General features: G+C 36.7%; 1 protein-coding gene across 4 annotated transcripts; it reads left to right on the forward strand.

Moving 5' to 3' along the window:
* The first annotated feature begins 902 nt into the window (after positions 1-902).
* Positions 903-24,870, forward strand: CEP126 (centrosomal protein 126). 4 transcript variants are annotated; one of them, XM_039320689.1, is made up of 12 exons: positions 903-1,514; positions 4,309-4,428; positions 5,201-5,346; positions 7,660-7,738; positions 10,659-10,848; positions 12,338-14,438; positions 16,475-16,636; positions 17,526-17,650; positions 18,117-18,204; positions 19,659-19,814; positions 20,952-21,016; positions 24,390-24,870. In XM_039320689.1, the coding sequence occupies exons 1-12, from the start codon at positions 1,246-1,248 to the stop codon at positions 24,483-24,485; spliced, it is 3,597 nt and encodes a 1,198-aa protein (XP_039176623.1). In that variant the 5' UTR covers positions 903-1,245; the 3' UTR covers positions 24,486-24,870. The 4 variants fall into 4 exon arrangements, with proteins under 4 accessions (XP_039176623.1, XP_039176621.1, XP_039176625.1 ...); XM_039320687.1 differs by having other exon boundaries at positions 905-1,514; positions 19,611-19,814; XM_039320688.1 differs by having other exon boundaries at positions 907-1,502; positions 19,611-19,814; positions 24,390-24,869.
* Positions 24,871-25,431: the final 561 nt, after the last annotated feature.

Genomic DNA, 25,431 nt, shown 5'->3' on the forward strand with positions numbered 1-25,431 from the left:
CTTTGCTTTGCTGAGGAATACTTTGGTCTAGTGGTTAAGGTGTGGACTTTGAGCAAAGGAATCTGAATTCTAGTCCTGCCTTAGCCATGAATCCAGCTGGATAACTTTGAACAAGTCTTCATCTCCACTCCTAGAGAGAAGAAATGATAAACAACATCCCCAAAAGCTGCCAAGAAAACTGTATGGATTTGTCTTTGTAATCACAAGTAATCAAGGCTGACTCAAGGGCACAAATTAATACTGATCTTGCACCAATCTTTACCATAACACAAAAATCTATTAAAATTTGCATCACAGGGGAAGGTGTGTTGGGTAATCATACAAAATGATAACTGTTATTTTGATCACCAGAAAAAATTCAAACTGCAGATTAGGTAAAGGATAATGACCAGCGAATTTGGTGCAGCAATTAAGGAACAAGACAAGTGGCTGTCTTAAAAACTTCCAATATTGGAGCATTCACAGTTTCTGGAGGCAGGTTGTTCTACTGGTTAATTGTTCTGTCAGGAAATTTCTCCTTAGTTCTAGATTGCTTCTCTCCTTGATTAGTTTCCATCCATTGCTTATTGTCCTGCCTTCAGATGCTTTGGAGAATAGCTTGACTCCCTCTTCTTTGTGGCAACCCCTGAGATATTGGAATACTGCTGTCATGTCCCTCCTCGTCCTTCTCTTCATTAAACTAGACATACCCAATTCCAGCAACCGTTCTTTATATGTTTTAGCCTCCAGTTCCCTGATCATCTTTGAAATCGCCCTCCCAAAGTAACCAGAGCATTGCTGAATAATGACAGAAAGCCCTGAGGGGGAGGGGCGGGGAGATGGGGAATACGAGGGAGGGGCCAAGAAAGAAAAACCGCGCCTGCTTCAATTCACCGCCCCTTCGGATGAGGCAGGGACTTCTGGGAGTTGGAATCTCCATCAAGCGAGAAAGCTCGGCTTGGGCGATGTCCCTTTTGCTTCTCCCTCCCTCTCCGAAGCTCCTCCCCTTCAGCGCCGGAGCTTGGTTGCCGTGGCGACGAAAGCGGCGTTGCCGGTTGCTAAGATGGCGGCCGTCTCTGGATTCCCCTGAGGGGCTTCTCTGGGTGCTTCCAAGGCGGCAAGTGGGGCTCGCGGGGGCTCGCTGCGGGTGGTCCGAGGAGCCCGGAACGCGAGCGCCCGAACCCTGTCAGACCCACCGCGCGCCGGGGCGAGTGACTGGGTCTGTGTTGGGCGGAGAAAAGGATGGCGGCGGAAGGCTAAGGGTGGATGGAGCTTGGCGGCGGTGGCGGCGGCGGCGGCAGCAGCGGCGGCGGCGGTGGCTACTATCCCAGCTCCTGGAGGCCGGCGACAGCGGTGGCGGCAGAGCGCAGCAGCCCGGCTTTGGGTAGGGCGTCCGCGGAAGTCGCTGCTGCTGCTGGAGGCGATCTTTCCACGACTGCTCCATGCTGGAGGAAGGGCTTATCGGAAAGTGCCCCGCCGCGGGGACTTGGCCGCCGGTCCTTGAACGCTTTCGTCCCTTGCACGTATCCTCCCAGGTAGCTGGAAGGGAGCCGGGGTTCGTGGGAAGCAGGAAGGCGGGCCATATTGCAAGCTGAGGGATGCCTGGTTTAAAAGCCATGCTTTGCTTAATCGCAGTGGCACTTTTAAGACCGGCAGACTCCAACTCCCAGAATTCCCCGCCAGCCATGGAATCATTATTTGGATTCCAGTAGAAGGGAATACTTGGAGTTCAGGATTAAACTGTTGTTGTTTCTTAAATGTGCTTGTGTTTATCTTATCTGCAAGAAAACAACCAGGCCAGTCCAGAGAGCATCAAGAAGCCAAATATTGTTTAGATTTGTAGAGATGCACTTTAAGCCAAACGGCTGTTTCCAAGGGTGCTGTTCTATTCAGAAGAGCATCCAAGAGTTAAGGGGCATAGAGATGTTACATGTATTTATTTGAAGTTGGTATCTCACAGATGATTGGATGGGAAAAGAGTATGCTTTCATGGGTCAGAAACAGACTAAGGAATTAGAATACAGGAGGTCAAATTGGCAGAATGTGAAAAGATCGTAAAACAATTTGTGACCAACTTAAATTGTCTAAAAAGGATACAAAGTTTTGAGTAGGGAGATTTCTAGTTATTATTCCATGCCTTTCAGGGTAATAAAATAAAGGAATTGCAAAGAGATTTAAGAGGATCTCTGTAAATTGGAAGCAGGGGACTGAAAATAGAAGATGTGATTCACTGTGGGTAATGCAGTATGATGCAGGATAGCTTCCAATGTTCAAAACTTCACAGATTCATTATTAAATTTTCTACTGGCAGTGGCCAAACAGGAAATGGATCTCAGAATTATGAGATAGGTCAATGAAAATGTCAAACTCGTGTATATCTTTTGTAAAAAGTTAAATGTCATGCTTTGATTCATTAGGAAGGGAATTGAAACTCAAACTGCCAGGGTGGTCTAACATAAATCTGTAGTGAGACTATACTTGGAGTACTGTATGTAGCTCTGGTCATCATTTCTGAAAGGAGATAGTGTTCAGCTGGAAAGGGCAAACAAAATCACTAGAGGACTAGAACTGCTTCCATATAAGGAAAGATTAAAGCACCTGGACCTGTTAACTTGTGGCTAAGATATGCAAGGAAATATAGAAATATAGAATAATGCATGGTATTGAAAATGTGAATAGTTTTTCTTTCTTTCTCACAGCTATAGTTTAGGGTTAGCATGATGTACAGATAACCATTTCTATATGCAGTTTAAACAGTTTCTATATAGATTTGACAAGTGGGATAGGTGTTGACGTATCAAAGGAAGTTTTCTACTTTATGAATAAAATGGTTACTTTCTGGATTTGTATGCATATATAAATCTATGTGTACTGTTGATTAAGGTTTTATGTAAATATTTAAAAACTTTAGTATTCATTTTTAATTAATGCAAAATGTGCAGATTGCTTCAGAGAGATAGAATGGGCTTGAGCTCCCTGTCAAGTGGGCACTCTGTTGCAAATACTGATTTTATGTAATGCATTATGATAGAAGAAGGGTAATCCTTAAAACTGAGAGCCAGTTTGGTATAGTGGTTAAGGCATCATACTAGAACAGTGGTTCTCAACCTGTGGGTCCGGACCCCATTTGGGGTCAAACGACCATTTCACGGGGGTCGCCAAACAACACAGTCCGCCATTTTTTTCCCCTTTTCCTTAGCTGTGCTACTCCCTTTTATTCTATTGGCTTTCAAAAGCCAATTGGAATTGTCCAGGCTGTCTCCGCCCTGCTGAGGCCGCCAAAAGTCCCTTTCTGCAAACGGTGCTGCACCAGTTGAGTAGTCCTCGACTTATGACCGGTTGAGTAGTCCTCAACTTACGACCGGTTGGGGGTCGTGGCATTAAAAAGGTTGAGAACCACTGTACTAGAAACTGGGAGACATGAGTTCTATTTCTGCCTTAGGCACAAAGCCAGCTGGGTGGCTTTGGGCTTGTCATTCCAAATAAGTGTATGTAGTGTAAGTGTTTATACTAAACTGAGCTTGGATTAATATTTCATTCTTTAGTTTAACTACTGGAGAAAGAACAGGAATCAGAGTAGGGAATAGGTAGTTTTAATCTATTTTAAACCGTGATTCTTCTTAACTCATCTGTAAGTGACACAGCGCAAAATTGGCAGTGGGTGGACCAGGTTTGCTGATACTTAATTATTCAGTAGTTAAATTAAAAAAAAAAAGATTGTGAAGATTTACAAAAGAATCTCTTTAGCCTGGTTGCATCAGTGTAGAGAATCACACTGAAGCAATCAGAAATTTGTTTCCCATTAATAGGCTTTGACAGAGATTTATGAACTGTACAGAGAATGCAAATAAAATATCTAGCATAAACACTGTAGAAAAACAAATTCCATGCATGGAAATATCCGAAAGCAAATACTTAAGATATGAAAGCTGAATTAAAATCAGGTTCATCATTTGAAGTTAAATTTGAAGAATCAATAGCAATGGAGAACAGGGCTTCCCCAGTATGCCCTAACATTAAGGGCAATTACAAAGAAGAAGCATTTGAAGAGAGTTACCATCTTCATCACTGATTGTAGTTGATTGGCCTCAGTATGACAGAATGATAGGTCAGACTAGTCTTGTACTTATTTGTTTAAAGCTACAACAACACAGTGCTAATATTATATCTGGATTGAAACAGTTATTTTTCTAAAATAAATTGGACTCCTATAAAGACAGTCATAATGCCAGTATACTATAAAACGCTTAGTTTGTAATTGTTATTAAAACTAGAAGCTTATACTCTGTGTTTAGAATTTTTGCTAAAGTTTCTTAATCTCATAATCAGAAATCTAAAGGTTCTTCTTGAAAGAGATTTATCAAAAGAGCGTCATGAATTGCTAAAAGACCAAAGATTGTTTCGTAATCGAGCAAGAAAACATTCTATAGAAACAAATAAAAGGAGGAGGTATGTAAATATCAGGGTTGCTTTTTCTTTTTCTTTTTTTTACAGTAATGCAGATTAACTGTTCTCTGTGTATGTTGACTTTCCAGTATGGTATATGACAGAGCAAGTAGCAGCTTCTTGCAGTTCAGTTCCTTTATAAGAAAACAAATGTGTTGGATCTTGATTAGCTCTTATTTGAGTGGCTGTGTTTAAATCAATATTTTTTAAAAATTAATAATGAGTTACTGGATAGTGATCTTTTGAAATCTTAAAATCATGACAATAATGTATTTTGTTATTTAATCTATATGATTTATATAGCAGGCCATTTCACAAGCATTGGGTGATGTACAATGATTAAAAACACAAAAATTAATTATTAATATATTTTTATGGTTGCAAGGTGCAATATGCCCCATAGGAACTTTTTCAGAACTATTTTCTAGGGGAATAGCCCTGGTCTATTCAGAATAAATTGGTCTGATTAAAAAAAATCAGAAGGCATACATCTGTTACTTCTAGAATATTCATTTTCAGCATAGACTTTAAACCACTATAGATACTGCTAAACGAATTACTGTGGGTGGGACATATCATGCCCTCAGATAATCAGAATTTTCAAGGTTCAGAGTTTGTTTTGTAAATAATGTTAATCATCTTTAGATCTTATATTACTGTCTTATATTTTCTCCCAAAAGGTAAGGTTAGAGAAATATGTTTTTTAATGAAATGGACTCTAAATGACACACTTAAAATGTAGTTATTATTATTAAAAGCTATAGTTTTTAAATAGAGCACTTGAAGAAAAATGGAAAGAGAATGAAGAAAAAGAACAAAAATTTAGAGAACAAATATTGCTGCAGAGGAAACTGAAACATCAGGAAGCAACTGAAAAATTCCAGCGCAGTCATATTTCATCTTCACAACATAAGAAAGGAGGTTGGTAAATTAATTGTACAATTAAAATATTATTTATAATATCTCTTGATGTCAGTTAATAGAGATATAGTTGTTGTTATTATTTTGTGCCTTCAAGTCAGTGCTAACTTCTGGTGACTCCTGGGTTAGTGCCTGCCGTTCTCTTGGTAAGATTTTGAAGTTGTTTCCCATTGCCTCTTTCCAAAGGCTGAAAGAATGATTGACTGAAGGTCACAAACCCACCTTCAGGACCAAGGCAGAACTAGAATTCATAGTCTCCTGGTTTCTAGCCTGGTGCTTTAACTGCTACATAAAACTTGCTCTTCCCGATAAATATTAATCAATCAAATGAATTCCTGGTCTTGGAGCATGCCATAGAATATGTTTGAAATGTACACAAAGAAAAAATACTTTCATTTTTCAAAAATAGAATATTTATTGAAAACAGCAGTGAAATTACATAATATCAGAGGGTAATGAAAGCTTTTCAGGTTTTTAGAATCAAATCATTTGTTAACCTGAATTGTGTCTGCTGTCAATCTAGTTAACTAAAATATTTTAGCAAAAATATAAATTACGCAGTAAAATATATATATCATTTTGCAGGAGGAAATTCTACTAGCCACTGCAATGCAATTTAGTATGTTGGCTTCGTATTAATTGTTGAAGTTCTGGCCATGAACTCTTTTCTTATGATAATTTCTCTTCAGCCTTGTGTATCCTGCTTTGCTTATATGTATTTTTTTGTAAAATCTAGTAATAGAATTCAGAACTTTGGAATACCAAAAAAAATGCCTTGGATGTAAAGATAGGTATAGCAATTATCAGATTTCCAGATGATACAAGAAGAGTGAGAGACCTAATATCCTAAGAAAGAAAAGTCAAACCATTTTGACAGAAAATCAGGTCAAGACAACAGAATGAATTTTGACAGATACAGGCAAAATGATTTCTTTAAGATCCAGAAATCTAATGTACAGATATAAGATGAGGGTTGTCAATGTGTATGGAGCCTTCTTGGCTGCAGGATGTTTTCTTCCCTGTGTCCCTTCACTGTTGAAAACAGGCACAGATTGTTGGAGTTGGGTCTGTGTTGCCTGCATCTGAAACTGAAGTGCAAATGGTTCCTGTAGTCTGCAATGTTTTCTGGAAATCCGTTCATACTCCCTCACCATTCAAAGGGTGTTCGTCCCAAAGTGCATAGCTAAATGTCTATGGAGATTCTTAATCATCCAAGTCATAGTTGTCCCAAAGGTGCTTTTTCAGGAGGCAACTGAAGAAGTGCTTGACCTTAGCCTGGCAATGAAGAGGTGAAATGACAGCTTCAGTGAGAGTGGTGAAAGTAAAAAAACAATAGCAGTGAAGCTACAACAGAATAAGAACAGCTGATAAGCTACTAGCACATGCGCTCACTCAGCCGTTAGCCAGGGTATCACTCATGATGGAGCCTCAGATTTCTCATCTGGCTGAAACAGCGATGACCAGCCTCTTAGCTGCCTCTTTGATGTCTTGGGAGTGAGCTGATCAGCCCACTTTCACTGACCTTTCACATTCAGGGAGGTAGATGTGATTGAATCCCAGCTTCTTGGTAGTAGTAGGAGCTCTGGTGATGCTGTAAGAGACAGACAGAGTTCTGTGGCTGAAATTTATCTCTGAGATAAATGACAGTTGTGTTGGTCCAAACAAGATTTTTGCTTTAACCTTGTTCTTCTCAATCAGATAAATGCCAAAGAACGGAATGTTAGACCATTTATTCAACAGGAATCCCAAACAATAACTTACAGTTAAGAAGAGTTCTTCTGCTGAACATATTATGACCTTCTCCATTCTTTTGGGTGAAAGATTGAAGGTGAACTCACCCCATGGCTCTTATGGGACACATCACCTCGTGTCGTTCTTCACAAAGACCTCTTTTACAAGCTGGCACATAGCCAGGATATCCTGTGATGAACTTAGCCCCTCTTACTGACTTGTTAACATGGGATTCACTGAATAGCTAAACTACATTACCCATAAGCCATCTCTTAAGGACACAGCGCTTAACCCTTTAAATGCCAAACATTCTAACATATAGTTTTCATCTAACTAGTCAGTCCAGAACAACAGTACCCATCTTATCTTCATAGTCCCTAGTATCTGGAAGGGGAGGGCAGAGACCATCTTCCACTCTAAGCTTTGTAGGTGCTATAGCAGCTGAACTCGACCTTGTCATTTTATGGAGGCATTGGGATTTTTTTGAGTTTTTCATCTGAAGTCTGATTTCAGAATGGTACTATCCATATTGTATTAAGATTTTGATATTTAACCAAATGTTTTGCCTGTTTTTCACTGTAGTACAGAGAAAGCCAGAAAATAAATTGGATGAAGCCCAGAAATGTCAGGTTCCAGGATTATCATCTAGAGTCATTGAAAGGTAAATTATTTTATTTAATTCAGGAATAGGATCAATGACATAACAATTAACAATGATGATGAAATAATAGTTGCACAAAAATATCTGACATAAATTAGCTTATCTTCTGAAACTACAGTACTGTGCAAAATACTGTGGTAAAGAGGATTGCTAATACAATATTTCACTGTGGTTATTATTGTGCTTACAATTAGATTTTGAATCTCTTAGCTTATTTGCTTTAGGTATTTGTTATGTAGAATTCTGAAATACCACAAATATTGCCAAAATTCCTTTCTTTGAGGTTTTAGATATTATGCTGGCTGTACTCACAGATTCTTCTGGGGAATTTGATACCATTTATCAAATTATCTTCGTTTCATAAGAAGGTATTATCTTCAGCTCTGAATAAACCTCTGTATTCTGAATGATTTAAAGTTCTTATTTATCCTGTTTTATGCTTTGATCCTTATTAGTTTTATACATGCTAAATTCTTCATTCAGATACAACATTGAGTTTATATTTATTTTTAGCTTTTAGCTTTGTCTTATAATGTCCATACAAACCACAAGATTCAGTTTCATTAAGATTTAGATTTGAAATGAACAGTCTAGTTAATGTCAAATCACAGGCGACTTAATCTGGGCTGAATTCAGAAAAAGGCTCAGAAACTTGAAATTCTATCCCTCCCATTATACAGCATATAAACTTGTCAAATGGCTGTAACATTTTAATTTTAAAAATAATAGGATACAATTTGTTGCTATACCAGATTTTGCTAGGGGGATAGATCCATCCAGATTTCAGATGCAAAAGTACAAGGATTTTGATGTCAAAATTATTTACATTATCTGTTAAAAATGTATATAACTCTAGATAGGTAGATAGCTAGGATGGTACTTGCAGGCACAATCGTCCATTTTGTAGGAATGAATCTATGCATGAGAATTATTTACTGATATTAATTGAATAAATATTAGCTAATATTTTGGGGGGGGGATCAATTTCTATAAAAATGGCAGTCATTGTAGAGCTATGAAATGTAGGTCAGTGTGCTTGATTTTTTTGAAAGAAGTTGTTAAAACCTAGTGATGATAAGGAGTAGTTTATTTCAACATTCACACTCTCTGTTTTTTGTAGGTACTGCTGAAAATGGAGTAAAATGGCAATATGTATAGTGAAAGCGTGATCTTCTGTTCAGTATTGATCTTGGCAAATTTCATCAGGCTGATTGGTCATTTACCATCAACATTTTACCAGTGATAATTGTGGCACTGGAAATAAATATCACCTGGCCCCATATTTGTGTCATTATGTATCCTCCATATTGACCTTTACAAGTTTCTATTTCTTGTGTTTCTGGGAAGTTCAGTCTGAACTGTTAATGCCATTTTTCCCCATTGCATTATCACTTGACTACTCTATTCCTGTCAAAATAAATATTTGCTTTGCGGGGGGGGGGAGAAGAAAAGAAAACCCAGCGATTTCTGTAGGCAATCTCTCCCATGCCTGCCCCATTTCCCCCCTCCCAGAGTGGAAACATTGGAGAGGAAAGGATTACAAACGAGAATGCAGGCATATCATGGGGAATATACCAGACTGTTTGTATGCTAAATTCAGAACTGCCAGTGCCACCACATTTCTTTCAGTGTGTATTTCTCATTATGTCTGCTTACTCTTTTCTAATCCCTTCCTCTACGATCTCTCCACTATGCAAGGGGGGAGCAACAGATGAGGCATAAGACAATAGGACTATAATGGTGATCATGTGACTGAGGGATGCTGTGAAAGCCATAAATGTGGGCATTGGTTATAAGGGGTTTATTTTTAGCCCCATCGTAACTTTGAACAGTCATTGAATGAAGCAGTTAGTAAGTAAGGTTTATCTATATGAAACGCTCCATACTATTCTTAATTACAAACTTATATGAAAGAATTTTTAAGTTTCTAGATACCAGAACATAAGGAAAATAGAACAAAAAAAAATCTATAAAGAAAGGGACATGTAGGGAGGAACATACTACTACCATGTGGATTTAGAAACACAGTGCTGTACTTATATTGTGTTATGAATTATATCAGCGGTTCCCAACCTTTTCTATACCCCGCACTCCTAGAATGCTTCTGATATATTCTCGCACCCCATACAAAAGTTCAAAATAACAGCAATGAATTGTGTATATACACTATAATTTTGAAAATCCAAGTTTTTGTACCACCTGGAATATCGTCTCGCATCCCCAGGGGATGCGAGCACCCTCGGTTGGGAACCCCTGAATTATATATTCAAAACTTCATCTTTCACATTAAAAAAGCAATTTTTTAAAAATAAATTATCTAGATGTGTTTGGACAGGGGCTTAAGTAGTTTTGTTAGGCTGGTAAAGTACCATCCTCAAATTGAGATACAAATTATGCATTATTACAGTGGAAAAGATGCTAACTACTAAAAAGAAGATAATAGAAAATGCAAACAGGTTTTTTTCCATTATATTATTTTAATGTGCTTTTCTTTCTGAAAAGGTCAAACTGATATGTTAAAAACACAGCATCAGAAAATAATGCAGTGTTATAAACATTTTTTCAACATTTAAAATGCTACATTACATGAGTAAATAGCATTTTAGTTGAATATCAGAACATTTCAATTCAATCCATTAACAGAAATCAGAAGAAATAAAGAAAGAAATCATTTATAAATATATGAAAGCATTTCATAACATAGCAGAGCTGCATGGTTTTAGTTTGGTTCATAGGTTTGGATGATTTTTTAAATAAAATACAGTTCTTAGAAATATTATGTATTAACTATTGGCTATTAGATGGATTCTGTTTTCTACAAGTTGCACTTTTAATTTATTTTAAAACAGCTTATATGACATTTTGTTCGTAATCTAATATACATTATCCAGAAATAACAGTAATGTTTCATCCTTCCAAGCTCTATTGGGATAAATTCCTCAGTTACGAGAAATGGTCCTTTTCAATGGAAACAGAACTCAGCAAAAGCTATTTATGATAGAACGCTGCAGGTAAAAAACAGGATAAACCCATGCAATGGCCAGCTTCTCCTCCAAAAAAATCTAGATGAAAAGCAGCATCAATTACAACAGCATTCCGGTAACTCTCAGGTATGATTGCTTTGAACTTTTGATTCTTAAAATAAGAATTCTCAAAATATCTAAGCAGGCATGCTTAATATTCTAATTGCTTTTGATGGGTTCAATAGAAATACCCTGACTTCAAACTAGAATTCCTAAGAAAAATTAATCCTTTCTCACATCAATTAATAAAATTTGATTGTACTTTTTAAATATCTACTGTAATATTATCTATCTGACTAATATAATCACCAAAAAAGAAAAGATTAGCTTGGAACACAGTACCCAACTGAATTGCTGTTTTTGAGTGTTTGGAAAGTACCCAATATTTTTTTCGAAGTGTAGTGAAGTACAATTTTTCAAAGTTTAGTGAAGTACTAGAAGTAGATTTAAAATTAAAAGACAGCCTTACTTTGAACAGATATTTATTTACTCAGACACTAAATCATTGTTTCTCAGCCTTGGCAGCTTAAGGATTTGTGGACATCAAGTCCCAGAATCCCTCAGCCAAAAATGTTATTGTTTGACACTTGTACATTTCCTAGTACAAAAAGTGTATTACATCCATTTTAGCTTTTCTGTCTTATTATTTATATTCTATATTTTTGGTAGGGCAAATTATTGGGGTTATGGTAATGATAGAACTAGAATTTTGGACTAGACATCCTATCCTTTCAATACTGTGCTCTTGGATGCCCAGAGATCATTTGTACATGTTGTTTTTAAACAATCCTGCCCTTTCTTTTAAAAAATGCACTCTTATATCTATTTTTGAAACAATTATAAATAATATCATTGGTTTGAGGTACTTCAGGTAGTGGTAGAAAGGATTTACTTTAAATATCAATTTTCCTGCTATATAAAGTTGTTTAACCATCTATCCTTTTGGTGAAGTAAATATTTTGGTCTAGTAAATTATTCTGGCTAGGCAATTACTATTCTATTGTACTTATTGTTCAGAAGGCATCTGAGCTGAGGAGTTAGAAGGGAAAAGATCTGCAGTTGGTTGAATTATAAAACAATCCTTCCTTCCTTCCTTTCTTTTTCTTTCTTTCTTTTTCATCAAACTACCACTAATTGCTGATTCTTTTGTAATGAACCATACCTAGCTGTACAACTATAGATGCTCATTCCTTTTCTGATTATTACACATATTGAGATATAAACATATAGTTAAATGAAAATCCAACAGAATAAATATTAAAATTGTTTCCCCAAATGGTAGTTATCTTATTCTTCAATTGTTACAAGTGAAGGTCCATTTTTATTAAATAAAGATTGAAAATTGTGGCATCCTAAAATTGTGGCATCTAAAAATGAAATTGTGTGGTGTCTAAAAGAAATAAACCAGTCAATTTGGCATTCAGTCAGTGAACTCATTTTATTGCCCTGAACTACTGACCTAAATATTTCTTAATATTTTTCATGAAATTTCCCAGTTGTCTCTGAAACTCAGAATGAAAGTTTTGATGGAATCATGTTAAATTATCTTTGTATTTTATTTATTTTTCTTGCGCAGAATTTTCATCAAGAAGTAAATGAAATAACCCGTTCAGGGAGTGTTTGTAGTGTTGACAGCCTTGAGGCTAAAGAACAAAACGGAAGTTGCACAGAACCCTGTAAAATCTCATCTTTATCTACTCAAGAGGAGTCTTCCATCCAGCATCCAGGAGGATCAAAGAGCAAAAATAGACGTTTCTCTGCTGAACATGATGATTCTTTTTCTACAGATCAGCATGTGAATAATTGGCTTATAAATTTAAAAACTTCAGACATTAAGGCAACCTCTCCTTTCCGTGATATTTTAATTAAATACAATGTTGTCCCATCTGATGAAGTCCGATGCAACCCTGACCTGAAATCATTAGTGCCAACTTCATCTGAACAGAGAGAGTCTGAGACAGGTGCTTCTGATGGCAATCTACCTTCTGTACAAAATAAAACAGAAGACAAAAGTGTTCTGTTGAAATGTCCATCTTCAAACATAATTAGCACAGGGGATCCTTTACCTGCTGACAGCCCTGCAGCCAAATTAAATAAAGCATGGCCTGTCCCTAATCCTTCTCCTGCAGTTGCAGAACAAGAGAACTTTGAACTTTCTGAAAGCAACAGAACTTCATCCACAGAAACTTTCATTCCCAATGTAGATTTGTCTAATCAACAGTGGAATGTCACTTCCTATTTCAGCAACAGCTTCTTACTTAATTGCATGCAGAAGGGGAAAGATATTCATGCAGCAAGGTGTACTGAAGATACAGACTATGCAGTTGAAGTTAAAGGTGAAAAGTATTCTGACCATGTTAACGTTGAGGCATCTACATTTGAAGAGCCTTCTAGAGGCAGCACTGATCAGCACAAAGACAACGAAGAAGGAAAAGAGGCTGAAATTATTTTACCTGTGCCCCAAGGAGAGGTAGCAACCAATTTATCTGACCCCGAGCAGCAGAAGAATGACAATATTTGTGAGACAAAAGTGACGAAGCTGCCAAAAAGCATTTTAAAAAAGGAATCTAAATATGAACTTGGCTGTTTCAAAGCAATGGTTGTAAACAGGGGTATCAAATTTGGACATCAGCCTGTGGCTTCTGTTAGAGACAGTGTTGAATTGGCAAAAATAAAAGGGAAAGATGGGGAAGCTCAAAGGAATTGTAAAAAGCTTAGGTGGTTTGATGAAATTAACAGAGTAGTGGAAATTAATAATAATGAAAAAAATTCAGAGTCATGTGTTAGTGATATATCTCAGGCACAATCCCAAGCACCTGGCTTTCAGCTTAAAACCACTGCTTCTAAAACTAATCTAAGAAGTATTCCCTCCTGTTTGCTCAATTCTGTTTTTGCAGAAAACAATTCAGAGAATTCTCAGATATCTGCCAAACTTGCTACTGTTGGAAACTCAGAAAGAGATAATACAGTGCACAACATCTTGGTGCCTAAAGGATATCATATTGCTAAACAAGCATGGATGGCATCAAGAAGTGAAGAAATGATACCTTTTATTTATAGTTGTGATCCTAAAAGTCCAAAAACTAATCCACGGAAAGGAAGAATGAAAATGATCAAAAGACCAAAATCTGCCAAAGTCCCATCATCGACCATAATAGCTAAAAATCGGAAGAATGCCGTTATTCGACCACAGTCTGCTAGTGAAGCTACTAAGATTGTAAGAGCGTCAGGCAAAATCATAACACCCCACCCTCCATGTAAGCCTATACAAAGCAAAAAGCCAGATGAAAATCCTACAAATGCCTTAGGTCAATCATCAAATTTGTGTAAGCCTTCCACAGATGTCGAATATAATCAGAGTGACAAGAATCTTTTGCCTGAATGTCAAACTTTGGGAAGAGTTTATACAGACGATCCTTCAACTTCAGGTAGCTCTTGTCATTCTCAAATAACAATGATCAGACCTTCTTACAGTATATACACCTATGAGCCTTTGACAAAGTCAAAGTGCATTATGAATTCGATTCCACCAGTTGTCCACTACAGCAATATTTCAAGGAGAAGTCCCATGTTCTCAGAAAATGGATTATGTCCGGATCGTATACCAACTGATGAAGAAATCACAATTTTGTGGCAAGGAGTACATCGTGCATTGGTTCAAAGGGATGGTGCTGCTGGTAAGATGCAATTTTTTTATAAGAATCTTTTACATTTCTGATTTTGTAAAATGTGCAAAGAATCTCTTCAAGGAGAACGAATAATTAAGGGTCACAGATATATCACAAGAGACAACTTTAATTCTAATTCAAAGTATGCAAACCTTTTCCTATTTCAAACTTATTCTATTCATTGTATGTGAAATAATTGGTTACTGTCTAGCCGTCTCCTCAGCATTGTTTTCTCCTTCAAGTATTAAGTCAAACCTGTATTAAATATTAAGCCAATCTCCAGTCTGTGGACCAGTACTGGGCCACGGTATGCCAGAAAATGGGCCGCACAAATAGCCCATTTGCAGGATGCAGGCAGCACACAAAACCACGCACCCTCCAGAACTGGTCCCTGGTGCCCAAAAGGTTGGGACTGCTGCTCCAGAGGACTAGTGTTGAAGGGACAAATTGGTTTATAACAAAGGGGTGGTGGCAGCAAAGGAATCTAGTTGTCCAATCATTGGTCACTACTTGGTGCAGATTATCTCAGAACCAAAACACCTTGTGGGACAGATGGTTCAACCCTGGGAGTGCCTACCATATTATAGTGGCAAAAATAGAATCCAGCAACAAACCCCACTTATATTTTTTTTTAAAAGAAAGTTAAGATCTCAAGTTAAGATTAACAATTTTGTTGAAAAAATAACAGAGATAATAATTATATTTTTTAGTAACTGTAACTTCTGATTTTTTTTATTATTGCATGGCAATACCAGACACTGAATACAGATAGTCCTCAAAATTATGGCCCATATGGAGCCTGCCCATGAGGGTCATAAAGTGACTGACCTGATTTTATGACTATTTTGCAGCAGAATGCCATGGTAGTAGTAATGATGATGATGATGATGTTGATGATGATGATGATGATGATGATGATGGAAGGGACCTTGGAGGTCTTCTAATCCAACCCCCTGCTCAGGCAGGAAACCCTATACCATTTCAGACAAGTGGCTGTCTTAAAAACTTCCAGTGTTGGAGCATTCACAGTTTCTGGAGGCAGGTTGTTCTACTGGTTAATTGTTCTAACTCTCAGGAAATTTCTCCTTAGTTCTAGGTTGCTTCTCTCCTTGATTAGTTTCCATCCATTGCTTCTTGTCCTGCCTTCAGATGCTTTGGAGAATAGCTTGACTCCCTCTTCTTTGTGGCAGCCTCTGAGATATTGGAACACTGCTATCATGTCACTCCTCATCCTTCTCTTTATTAGACTAAACATACCCAATTCCAGCAACCGTTCCTTGTATGTTTTAGCCTCCAGTGGATTAAGTGAATCCATTGTTTGCTGACAGCCACTTTTGCTGAAAATAGGAATTAAATACCAGTTTTCAGCAAAAATGTAAACCACAATCATGTAACAGTGAGATTGTAGGAGATGACCAGGCTGAGCCCGAGGGAGAGGTCAAACACATCATCAGTCATAGGCCTGCGCATCCACAAGAGATCTAAGTCCAGCCCAGCTTGAATGCCTTCTTAATTCCTGCTCATTTCCCTTGACCCAGAGTAGCTCAGATTTTGGGGGAAAGCTTAAACTTGCAATAAATCTTTATACTCATTTGAACTGCTTGAATCTCCTGATTTCCCCCGCACTTAATAGGGATGCTGCAAATGCTGTAAATGCAGGCCAGTTGTCGAGCGCCTGAAATGCAGCTGTTGTAACTTGGTAACCAGGTTGTAAGTACCTTTGGGACAGTTTGTCTTAACCTTGGTTAAGCAACAGTTGTAAATCAAGTATTACTATAACTATAATCAGACTATCGTAATTATCTATATGTAATATGTCTATATGTAATATCGTAATTATCTATATTACTACTAGTAGCATTAATAATGGCATTACTAATAACAGGTCTACCCCCCTCATAGGAAACAGGTACAAATAAGAGTGATGCTTGGTTTTTTAAAATAAATTAAAACAACATCTTCCTGGTTTAAAAATAATAATTCTATATTCTCAAGCTGAATTTTGCTAATATAATTGTATGATTCTATTTATTTATTACTTTCAGGTGATTCACAGCATTATGCTTCCTTGTGCAATAATTCAAATAATGGTGACTTGCAGCACGCTCGATCTAATGTGTCTCACATCACTATAGATGGTGGCCATCTGATGAGCAATATGAAATCAGGTGTTAGGGTGAATCCTATTTTGTCTTCCCAACCAAGTGGTAAGATTTTTGTTGCCAGGTTTTTATGTTGAAAGAATGCCAAAGGACACACTAGCAAGCATTTCTTCTAGTCAGTGAGCTATTTATGCAATTCAGTAAAAAAATAACTAATTTTAATTGGTGCAATATCTAGAAATCTGTCATTTTTATTATCTTTTAGTGCGTGAAAAACTTACAGAAATGTATATTGGGAATTGGTATTTACATTGGAGGAATTGTTAGTGATGCTTTTATTCAGTAGTTGTTTCTTCCTTTACTTGTATATTACTTGGGAGTGTTTCTGTTTTTCTTTTTCAGAACATTCAGGCTAAAAATGCTGATCAAATTTTTAAAAACGTATACCAGAATTGAACTGATTATAATTAACCATTTTTCTTTAGCTTTCAACTCTGCTAATTGTTAATGACATTTAGAACTTGCTGCTACTGATAAACCCGGACGCTGGTTGAGTAATCTAACCAAAGCATTCAACCCAGTGGTTTACAACCATGCCTTAACCATTGTCATAACTTTTAGCACAGGCATGTGATTCATTGGATGAGCCCATATTTTGGAGAAAACGGTAGATTCTGTTTTCGATTTCTTGTACTAAAAACATCTGTTCTAGTAAGACTAAGAAAGGCTCTGCTATACACTGTGGAGAAATGATGTTAATCAAAGCTCAGTGATTGAATTATATTTCATTTTTTAGAAGGAAAGTGCATCTCTGGAGAAAATGAGCACTGGTTTTTAATTCTTTTTCTTTCATTGTTATCCTAATTTTTGTTTTTCTTTATACCCTCATTGCAAACTTGACATTCAAAAAAAGTGTATATATAATTTAGGAAATCAAGCATTACCATTTAAGCTAATCTGTTCTATTTTTTTGACACTTTTTCATTACTTTTAGCCCATTTTGCTTTTGCAAGACGAAAACAAATTAATGACAATAATGAAAATAAACGCAAGGCTCTTTTAGAACAGAGGAGACAAATGCCAGCCTCTTCAGCAAGGAAACCCACTGGTGCTGGGCAGGTAGGTCTAATAAATTCTTGTGTCAAAATATTAAAAATAGCTTTTGGTCAAAACACCATATAAAAAAAGTTCCATGAGTAAATACAAAATATTTGGAAAAGACTTCAAATAAAATGTAGGTAAAGCAAACTGGATCTAACAATAATTGCAAGTTGTTTAAAATCTCAACATTCTGACATTTATGTGTATTCCATTTGTACAAGCATTAAGAAACATTGCAATTATCTTTATCAATAGTAACACTAAAAGTACACTGCCTTTTTTACCAACATTATTTGTTTGCAACAAATGTTACATATCGTACATGTAATCACAATAGAGAGATATGTATTACTTCTTGACTGTGAACTGTTTTATGTAAATTTTACATTTTTATGTGTAAAATTTTACATATGTTTTAGATACATAGATTTTTAATTCACTTTGATTGCATTTTTAAAAACAGCTTGATAACTTTTTTACATAGAATATATCACAAGCCCCAATTCAAGTGCATTCTCAATGTATGTTCGAGCCAGTCCGAGTCACAGGTGGCATCAATCATTCTGATGAAGGTAATGCAGTATATTTCAATCTGATTTGGGATCTGAATAATTAGATCATCATTCATTCCTATAGGTGTTATTCTCGTTCTTTATTAACACTGATTGGGACTGGCTTCAGAGGAAGGAGGTGAATCATCGTAACACTGTGTCACCTCCGCCCAACTCCCAAAGTCAGCCCAAATTGATATGGTCAATGTATCAAAAATTGCCGAAGAGCAAGGATGGATGAACAACCTCCATCACACTCCTACCGTAAATTGTCCATAAGTGCGACCAATACTGTTTCTGTCCAATATCCTGACATGAAACATGACTGAAAAGGGTCCAGATAATCCATTTCCTCCAGGATCTTCTGCAGTTGTACGGCTACCACCTTTTCAACCACCTAAAAAGGGAAGGTGGGAGACTGGATAAAATTTGTTCAGAACAATGGGATCCAGTGATGGCTTCTTAAGTAGGGGCACACTAGCACCTCGTTAAAAAGAGCCGGAAACACCTCCAAGGATGAATTCATTATTGCTTGGTTCCATCCGGGCACTTCCTGGTTGGCCTTAACCTGCGAGGAGAGGCATAGATCTTATGCACAGGTGGTAGTGTTTGCATTCCATAGGACCTTATCCACTTCCTCAGGTCCAACTGAATGAAGCCATTCCCAGGTAACTGAGTAAATCTAACCCCTGGGCATTTCAACAGGACTTGTACCACACTTGCCAGTCAACTAGAAATGAATCTGAACAATTTTATCTTCCAGATGCCCAGAGAATTCCTCCGCACAGCCTTGCAAGTGAATCTCCAGGCCACCCTTTCCAAGGATAGTCTGGGTGATCCTAAACAGGGCTGCTGAGCAATTCTATGGATGCAATAAGAGCGGACAAGTGTTGACCCTTTGCTGCTCTTACTGCCACGAGTTGGATCTTAATAGCAGCCTTAACTCATATTTGGTCAAGTTCATTCTTGTTTTTCCCAATTGTGTACTGAGAATGTCTTGTATTGATGCATTAAAGTAAATATTACACTGGAACTCTGAAAAGATGAAGGTATATATTTGATGTACACTAATTCAGATATATATGTCCTACTGTCACAGAAACAGAACCAGCCCTGAACTGAGATGATTTAAACAGTCAATATGATATGCTTTGAGGAGGAGAAAACCTATTCATTGTCTTCTTATATTTCATGCATTTTGTTTCAGCAGCCCTCCAATATGATACTAGTAGCCCCACAATTGCACTTATCCTAGCTATACATAAGCAATTTGTTTTTTCTGAAAGTTGTTTAAAAACCTATCAAACAATATTTTCAAACCTTTGAAAGATACATAAAAAATACTAAATGCAATAGCCAATCCAGATATTTCTAGCCCATCTTTCTTAAAAGCTTTTCACAGTATATATTTTTGTTCTAAAATTCAGATGGTACTACCCAGTTCATAATACCAGAAAACCTTGTGAATTTGTCAGCTGCAGAAGGTGAAATTTTGGCTGGGTTGGATACACCACAACCATATAGGCAGATTGCAGTGCGAAATAGACCCCCACGGCAAGGAATGAGTTCTCTGTCATTTGAAGAGCACAAAGTTCTTCAGTCCCTTGACCGCATCAATCATCGGCTACAAAGTAAGTATTCTGAAAATTATCCACTGAATTGCACCAAAGTGATTTAATAAGTCACATAAATGTAAACAAGTATGATTCTCTTTTCTTTTTCGCCTTACGTTGATTGCCAGGCAGGAACTTCAGGTCCAAAAGTCACTCTGATGTGAAATGCTGGTAGGATGTTTCACTTGAGTAATTAAAATTAGTCATAATATATTACTTTATGTTTTATTTTATACTGTCAGATCAAAGGAGCAGTCTCTAAGCCAGTGGAATTGAACAGCTACTAAGATGTTCTATTTTTCTTCCCTGGAAAATTAAAATCTATAGTACTGTTTGCTCAGGTATTATTATGATGACATATTAGCATTTTAAGGCAAAACATACTTTTCTCCTTATTTAGAAATCTACCACTAATCAGTATAATACACTTTGGAGATCAGCTGAAAGCCCTTTGTGCTTCACAGATAAACAATGGCCATAGAACATTCAGCAATATAAAGAAGAGGAGTATTATTATTATTATTATTATTATTATTATTATTATTATTATTATTATTAATCTTTTATTCATTAAACATGAACCTCAGTCAACTGAACATTCAAATTATTATTATTATTATGCTTCAGTTCTAAGTCACGTGACAGATGATAAATTAGTGAAAGCTGATTATAAATCAGTATCACCTAAAAGTTAAAAAATAAAAATGAACAACCATGTTGGTTGCTCGATCTGCATTGCATCAGAAGGTGGCAGTACTTGACAACCTTGTCTTGGCTCAGAAGTTCAGCAGGCCCTGGACTGAGCATTACTGGGATGGGAGACTTCCAGAAGTGCAGCTAGAATGGGAAGCCCAGAAATGGGTAATTTCAGTCCATTTTCAGGTGGCTGTCAAGAAGGCTACATGGGGAAGTTTGACTCAAAAGAGATATAATCAGTAATAAAATAGTTGTTGATAAACAATCATTCTCCTTAATTAAAAAATAGTAATTCCAAAATTAAAATGAAGTTTGATTCTAAAATAAAATATTTTCATGCATGCACCAATTTAAAAGTAATACACTAGATCACTTAATATTCAAGGGAAAGACTATACAGGCCACAATTTATTTCTTACCATACAATTGAAGTTTTATAATTATTTTATACTCTCTTAGATGTTCATGAAACAATTAACAAAAACCCATCTTCTACAAGTGTTTTGCAGACTATTTCCCCATTGGTAAGCATATTTGTTTAATGTAATGTTAACTAACATAATATAAGCTAACTAAATTAAAACTTAAACATTTACTTGTGAGTTACCAGATACATATAGCTTGCCCCTGCTAGAATTAGAACAGCGGATTTGGAATTTAGTTCTGATGCACCACAATTTATTGCCTGGTCACATTTAGAACAGCAAATGTGGTGTTGTAAAGGAATTGATGACTGCTGCTATGTGAGATCCTCAAATCATATTTTCCCCTTCCCTTTCCCCATACGAACCAAATATGTGCTCTGTATTTCTTCTTGTTGTCCATTTCGCTCACCGACTCTTAACTCCTTAAGTTTTCAATATTCAGATTCCAGTTAGAAGGAACAGTAGAAAAGAAACCAACTGTAATCATGAAGTATGTGTATATGTATGTGTGTTCCATGTGCTATGTGACTACTTCTAGAGTCACTTTATATGGAGAGGAATTAGGCTGTCAAGGAGAAAAAAACAGTCCGCATGAAATTAGGCTGTCTGTACACACTGTCTGGGAGAGAGAAGGGTAATTACTATTATGAGCCAGAGACCCAGTACAAAGTACATAATTTATTACTAAAGTTAGAAAAGAGTAATACAAACAGAACTTTAATGGGAACATCAGCAATTTAACTTACCAACTGAGATAAGGTCTGCATGGAAGGAAGGAAGAGGGGGGAGAATGAAATTGCTTCCTAATAAGAAAAAAACCCCTACATTTTCATAATTAACTTCCATTATATGAGGGAGGCAAAAAACAAGTCAAAAAATAAGAACAGCCAACTCACCAATATTACCTGCTCCTGTATGGGCACTGGTAGATTTTCAGTCAATTTCCTGCTTGGGAATAGATCATCAAATTTGGGAGCAGGCAGTCTGGATCCCTTGAGTTATTTGCAATGAAAGAGAAAGCACTTGAGCCTTGTAGGTTTATTTGTGCAATATGACCATTTCAGCAAAAATACCGTACTCTAAGGAGGAACATATACTTTGCCAAAATCTATATTTTCGTAGAACTGGGTACAATACAATATTAAATAGTAAAAATGTTGGTGACAGCTAACGGGGAGAACTGGGGGAGAAAATTGAACAAAAATTTTACAATCTATTTTACAATTCCCTTTAAACATCGTTACAAGCAGGTACGTTTCCCCCTAAACTAAAGAATGGAAATATAAAAATTAGAAAGCTTGGCCCGTAGGTTTTATTTATTTATCTAGAAAAAAAATTCTATCCGTGCTACAAGTTCCAAGCAAAATTACCAGCTGGGAATAGAGAATAAGGAAAGAATAAAACTGTATTGATATTGTTATAATAAAACAAATTTCAGTCTTTATATCAGGTAGATATTCAACATTTGAAATAAATGTATAGTGGGGCAAAAAAGTATTTAGTCAGCCACCAATTGTGCAAGTTCTCCCACTTAAAAAGATGAGAGAGGCCTGTAATTGTCATCATAGGTAGACCTCAACTATGAGAGACAAAATGAGAAAACAAATCCAGACAATCACATTGTCTGATATGGAAAGAATTTATTTGCAAATTATGGTGGAATATAAATATTTGGTCACCTACAAACAAGCAAGATTTCTGGCTCTCACAGACCTGTAACTTCTTTTTTAAGAGGCTCCTCTGTCCTCCACTCATTACCTGTATTAATGGCACCTGTTTGAACTTGTTATCAGTATAAAAGACACCTGTCCACAACCTCAAACAGTCACACTCCAAACTCCACTATGGTGAAGACCAAAGAGCTGTCGAAGGACACCAGAAACAAAATTGTAGACCTGCACCAGGCTGGGAAGACTGAATCTGCAATAGGCAAGCAGCTCGGTGTGAAGAAATCAACTGTGGGAGCAATAATTAGAAAATGGAAGACATACAAGACCACTGATAATCTCCCTCAATCTGGGGCTCCACGCAAGATCTCACCCCGTGGGGTCAACATGATCACAAGAACGGTGAGCAAAAATCCCAGAACCACACGGGGGGACCTAGTGAATGACCTGCAGAGAGCTGGGACCAACGTAACAAAGGCAACCATCAGTAACACACTACGTCACCAGGGACTCAGATCCTGCAGAGCCAGACGTGTCCCCCTGCTTAAGCCAGTACATGTCCGGGCCTGTCTGAAGTTTGCTAGAGAGCATTTGGGTGACCCAGAAGAGGATTGGGAGAATGTCATATGGTCAGATGAAACCAAAGTAGAACTGTTTGGTAGAAACACAACTCGTTGTGTTTGGAGGAGAGAGAATGCTGAGTTGCATCCAAAGAACACCATACCTACTGTGAAGCATGGGGGTGGCAACATCATGCTTTGGGGCTGTTTCTCTGCAAAGGGACCAGGACAACTGATCCGTGTACAGGAAAGAATGAATGGGGCCATGTATCGTGAGATTTTGAGTGCAAACCTCCTTCCATCAGCAAGGGCATTGAAGATGAAACGTGGCTGGGTCTTTCAGCATGACAATGATCCCAAACACACCGCCCGGGCAACGAAGGAGTGGCTTCGTAAGAAGCATTTCAAGGTCCTGGAGTGAACTAGCCAGTCTCCAGATCTCAGCCCCATAGAAAATCTTTGGAGGGAGTTGAAAGTCCGTGTTGCCCAGCAACAGCCCCAAAACATCACTGCTCTAAAGGAGATCTGCATGGAGGAATGGGCCAACATACCAGCAACAGTGTGTGACAACCTTGTGAAGACTTACAGAAAACGTTTGACTGATTGCCATCAAAGGATATATAATAAAGTATTGAGATGAACTTTTGATATTGACCAAATACTTATTTTCCACCATAATTTGCAAATAAATTCTTTCCAAATCAGTCAATGTGATTGTCTGGATTTGTTTTCTCATTTTGTCTCTCATAGTTGAGGTCTACCTATGATGACAATTACAGGCCTCTCTCATCTTTTTAAGTGGGAGAACTTGCAAAATTGGTGGCTGACTAAATACTTTTTTGCCCCACTGTATATTGAACTTTCAGCTGAACTGCAGATTTTCTATATTTTATTTATTTTTATTCAAATATTAATAAATAGTTAGCTTTATTAATTTGGGTTGTAATCTATGTTTATTTAATTGGACTAAATTCAATTTGAGTTAAATTAAGCTTGTAGAAAATTATACTATGCATCATCTTCCATCACCTGTTAATCATTACTTTTCCTAGGACTGTCCTTTGTAGGTTTTTGCTGTATTTTACTATTTCTATTTCTATTACTAGCAAATATGTAATCCATATTAACTTGGGTATAAATTCATATTTACAAATGGGTTATAGTAGGAAGTAACCTATTCTTACCATTACAATTCTCTGTGTGTTTTAATGTATATTTTTTATTGTTTGCTTTTTATCCTTACAGGTCACATCTCCCTCATATATGGATATAATGCCTCACAAGCAAAGGTATAGGAGCATATTGGATGCCACCCATAGCCTAAAGCAAAGAAGATACTGACTTGGCCCTAATAAAGGTTGCTGAACTGAGATTTATGTAATATATTCTCAGTTGCTATATTTGTAACATAATTATTTGCAACGTGCCTTAAATGCTATTTTTTTAAAAAAATTCTTCAAAATAAAGATGTAACACAAGTATTGACTGCTTGTTACCTAGTTTACATTTAGGGCAAAAATTATTTTATATATGCACTTTACTGTAAAATGTATTGTATTTTTTTAAGAATGGAAATACCTCAATTTTAAATGAGTGGCAATGTTTGTAAATTTACTGTAAATTTTAATTAAAAGGAAAAAATTATTTTGCTATTGATTAAAATTATGTATGAGTTCATCTAACTTTATGGTTTTCATTAAGCGCTAATAAATTTCTACTACATTTTCAAAACATGTGTTGTAGAAAATGAAACTCTTATCTATAAAACTCACCAATTTAATAATTTTCCCATTTTGACTACAATAGTGATAATAGTACAATAGTGATAACATTTTAAAAACTCAAAGTATTAATATACAGCTAACTCAATTCTTTGAACATATTTTTAAATTGAAATTACATAGAAACATGTCTGTCTCATTTCTGCAACACAGGGACATTTCAAAAATCAACAACAAATCTATTAAATCCATCTTTGGCATAAAAATATGATTCCACTTCATACTTACATCTTTAACAATGTTTTCCCCCAAAGTTGTATTAACATATAATAACAGAAGGATACAGAAGGATCTAGACAGACTTGAACACTGGGCGCTATCTAACAAAATGAAATTCAGTGGTGAAAAAAGCAAGGTTCTACATTTAGGCAAGAAAACCCAAATGTACAGGTATAGTATAGGGGGTACCTTGCTCAATAGTAGTAACTGTGAGAGGGACCTCGGAGTCCTAGTGGACAATCACCTAAATATGAGCCTGCAGTGTGCTGCAGCTGCCAAAAAGGCCA

This window comes from Crotalus tigris, unplaced genomic scaffold (genome assembly GCF_016545835.1).
Source record: "Crotalus tigris isolate CLP2741 ecotype Arizona unplaced genomic scaffold, ASM1654583v1 scf7180000023684.367845, whole genome shotgun sequence".
NCBI lineage: Eukaryota > Metazoa > Chordata > Lepidosauria > Squamata > Viperidae > Crotalus > Crotalus tigris.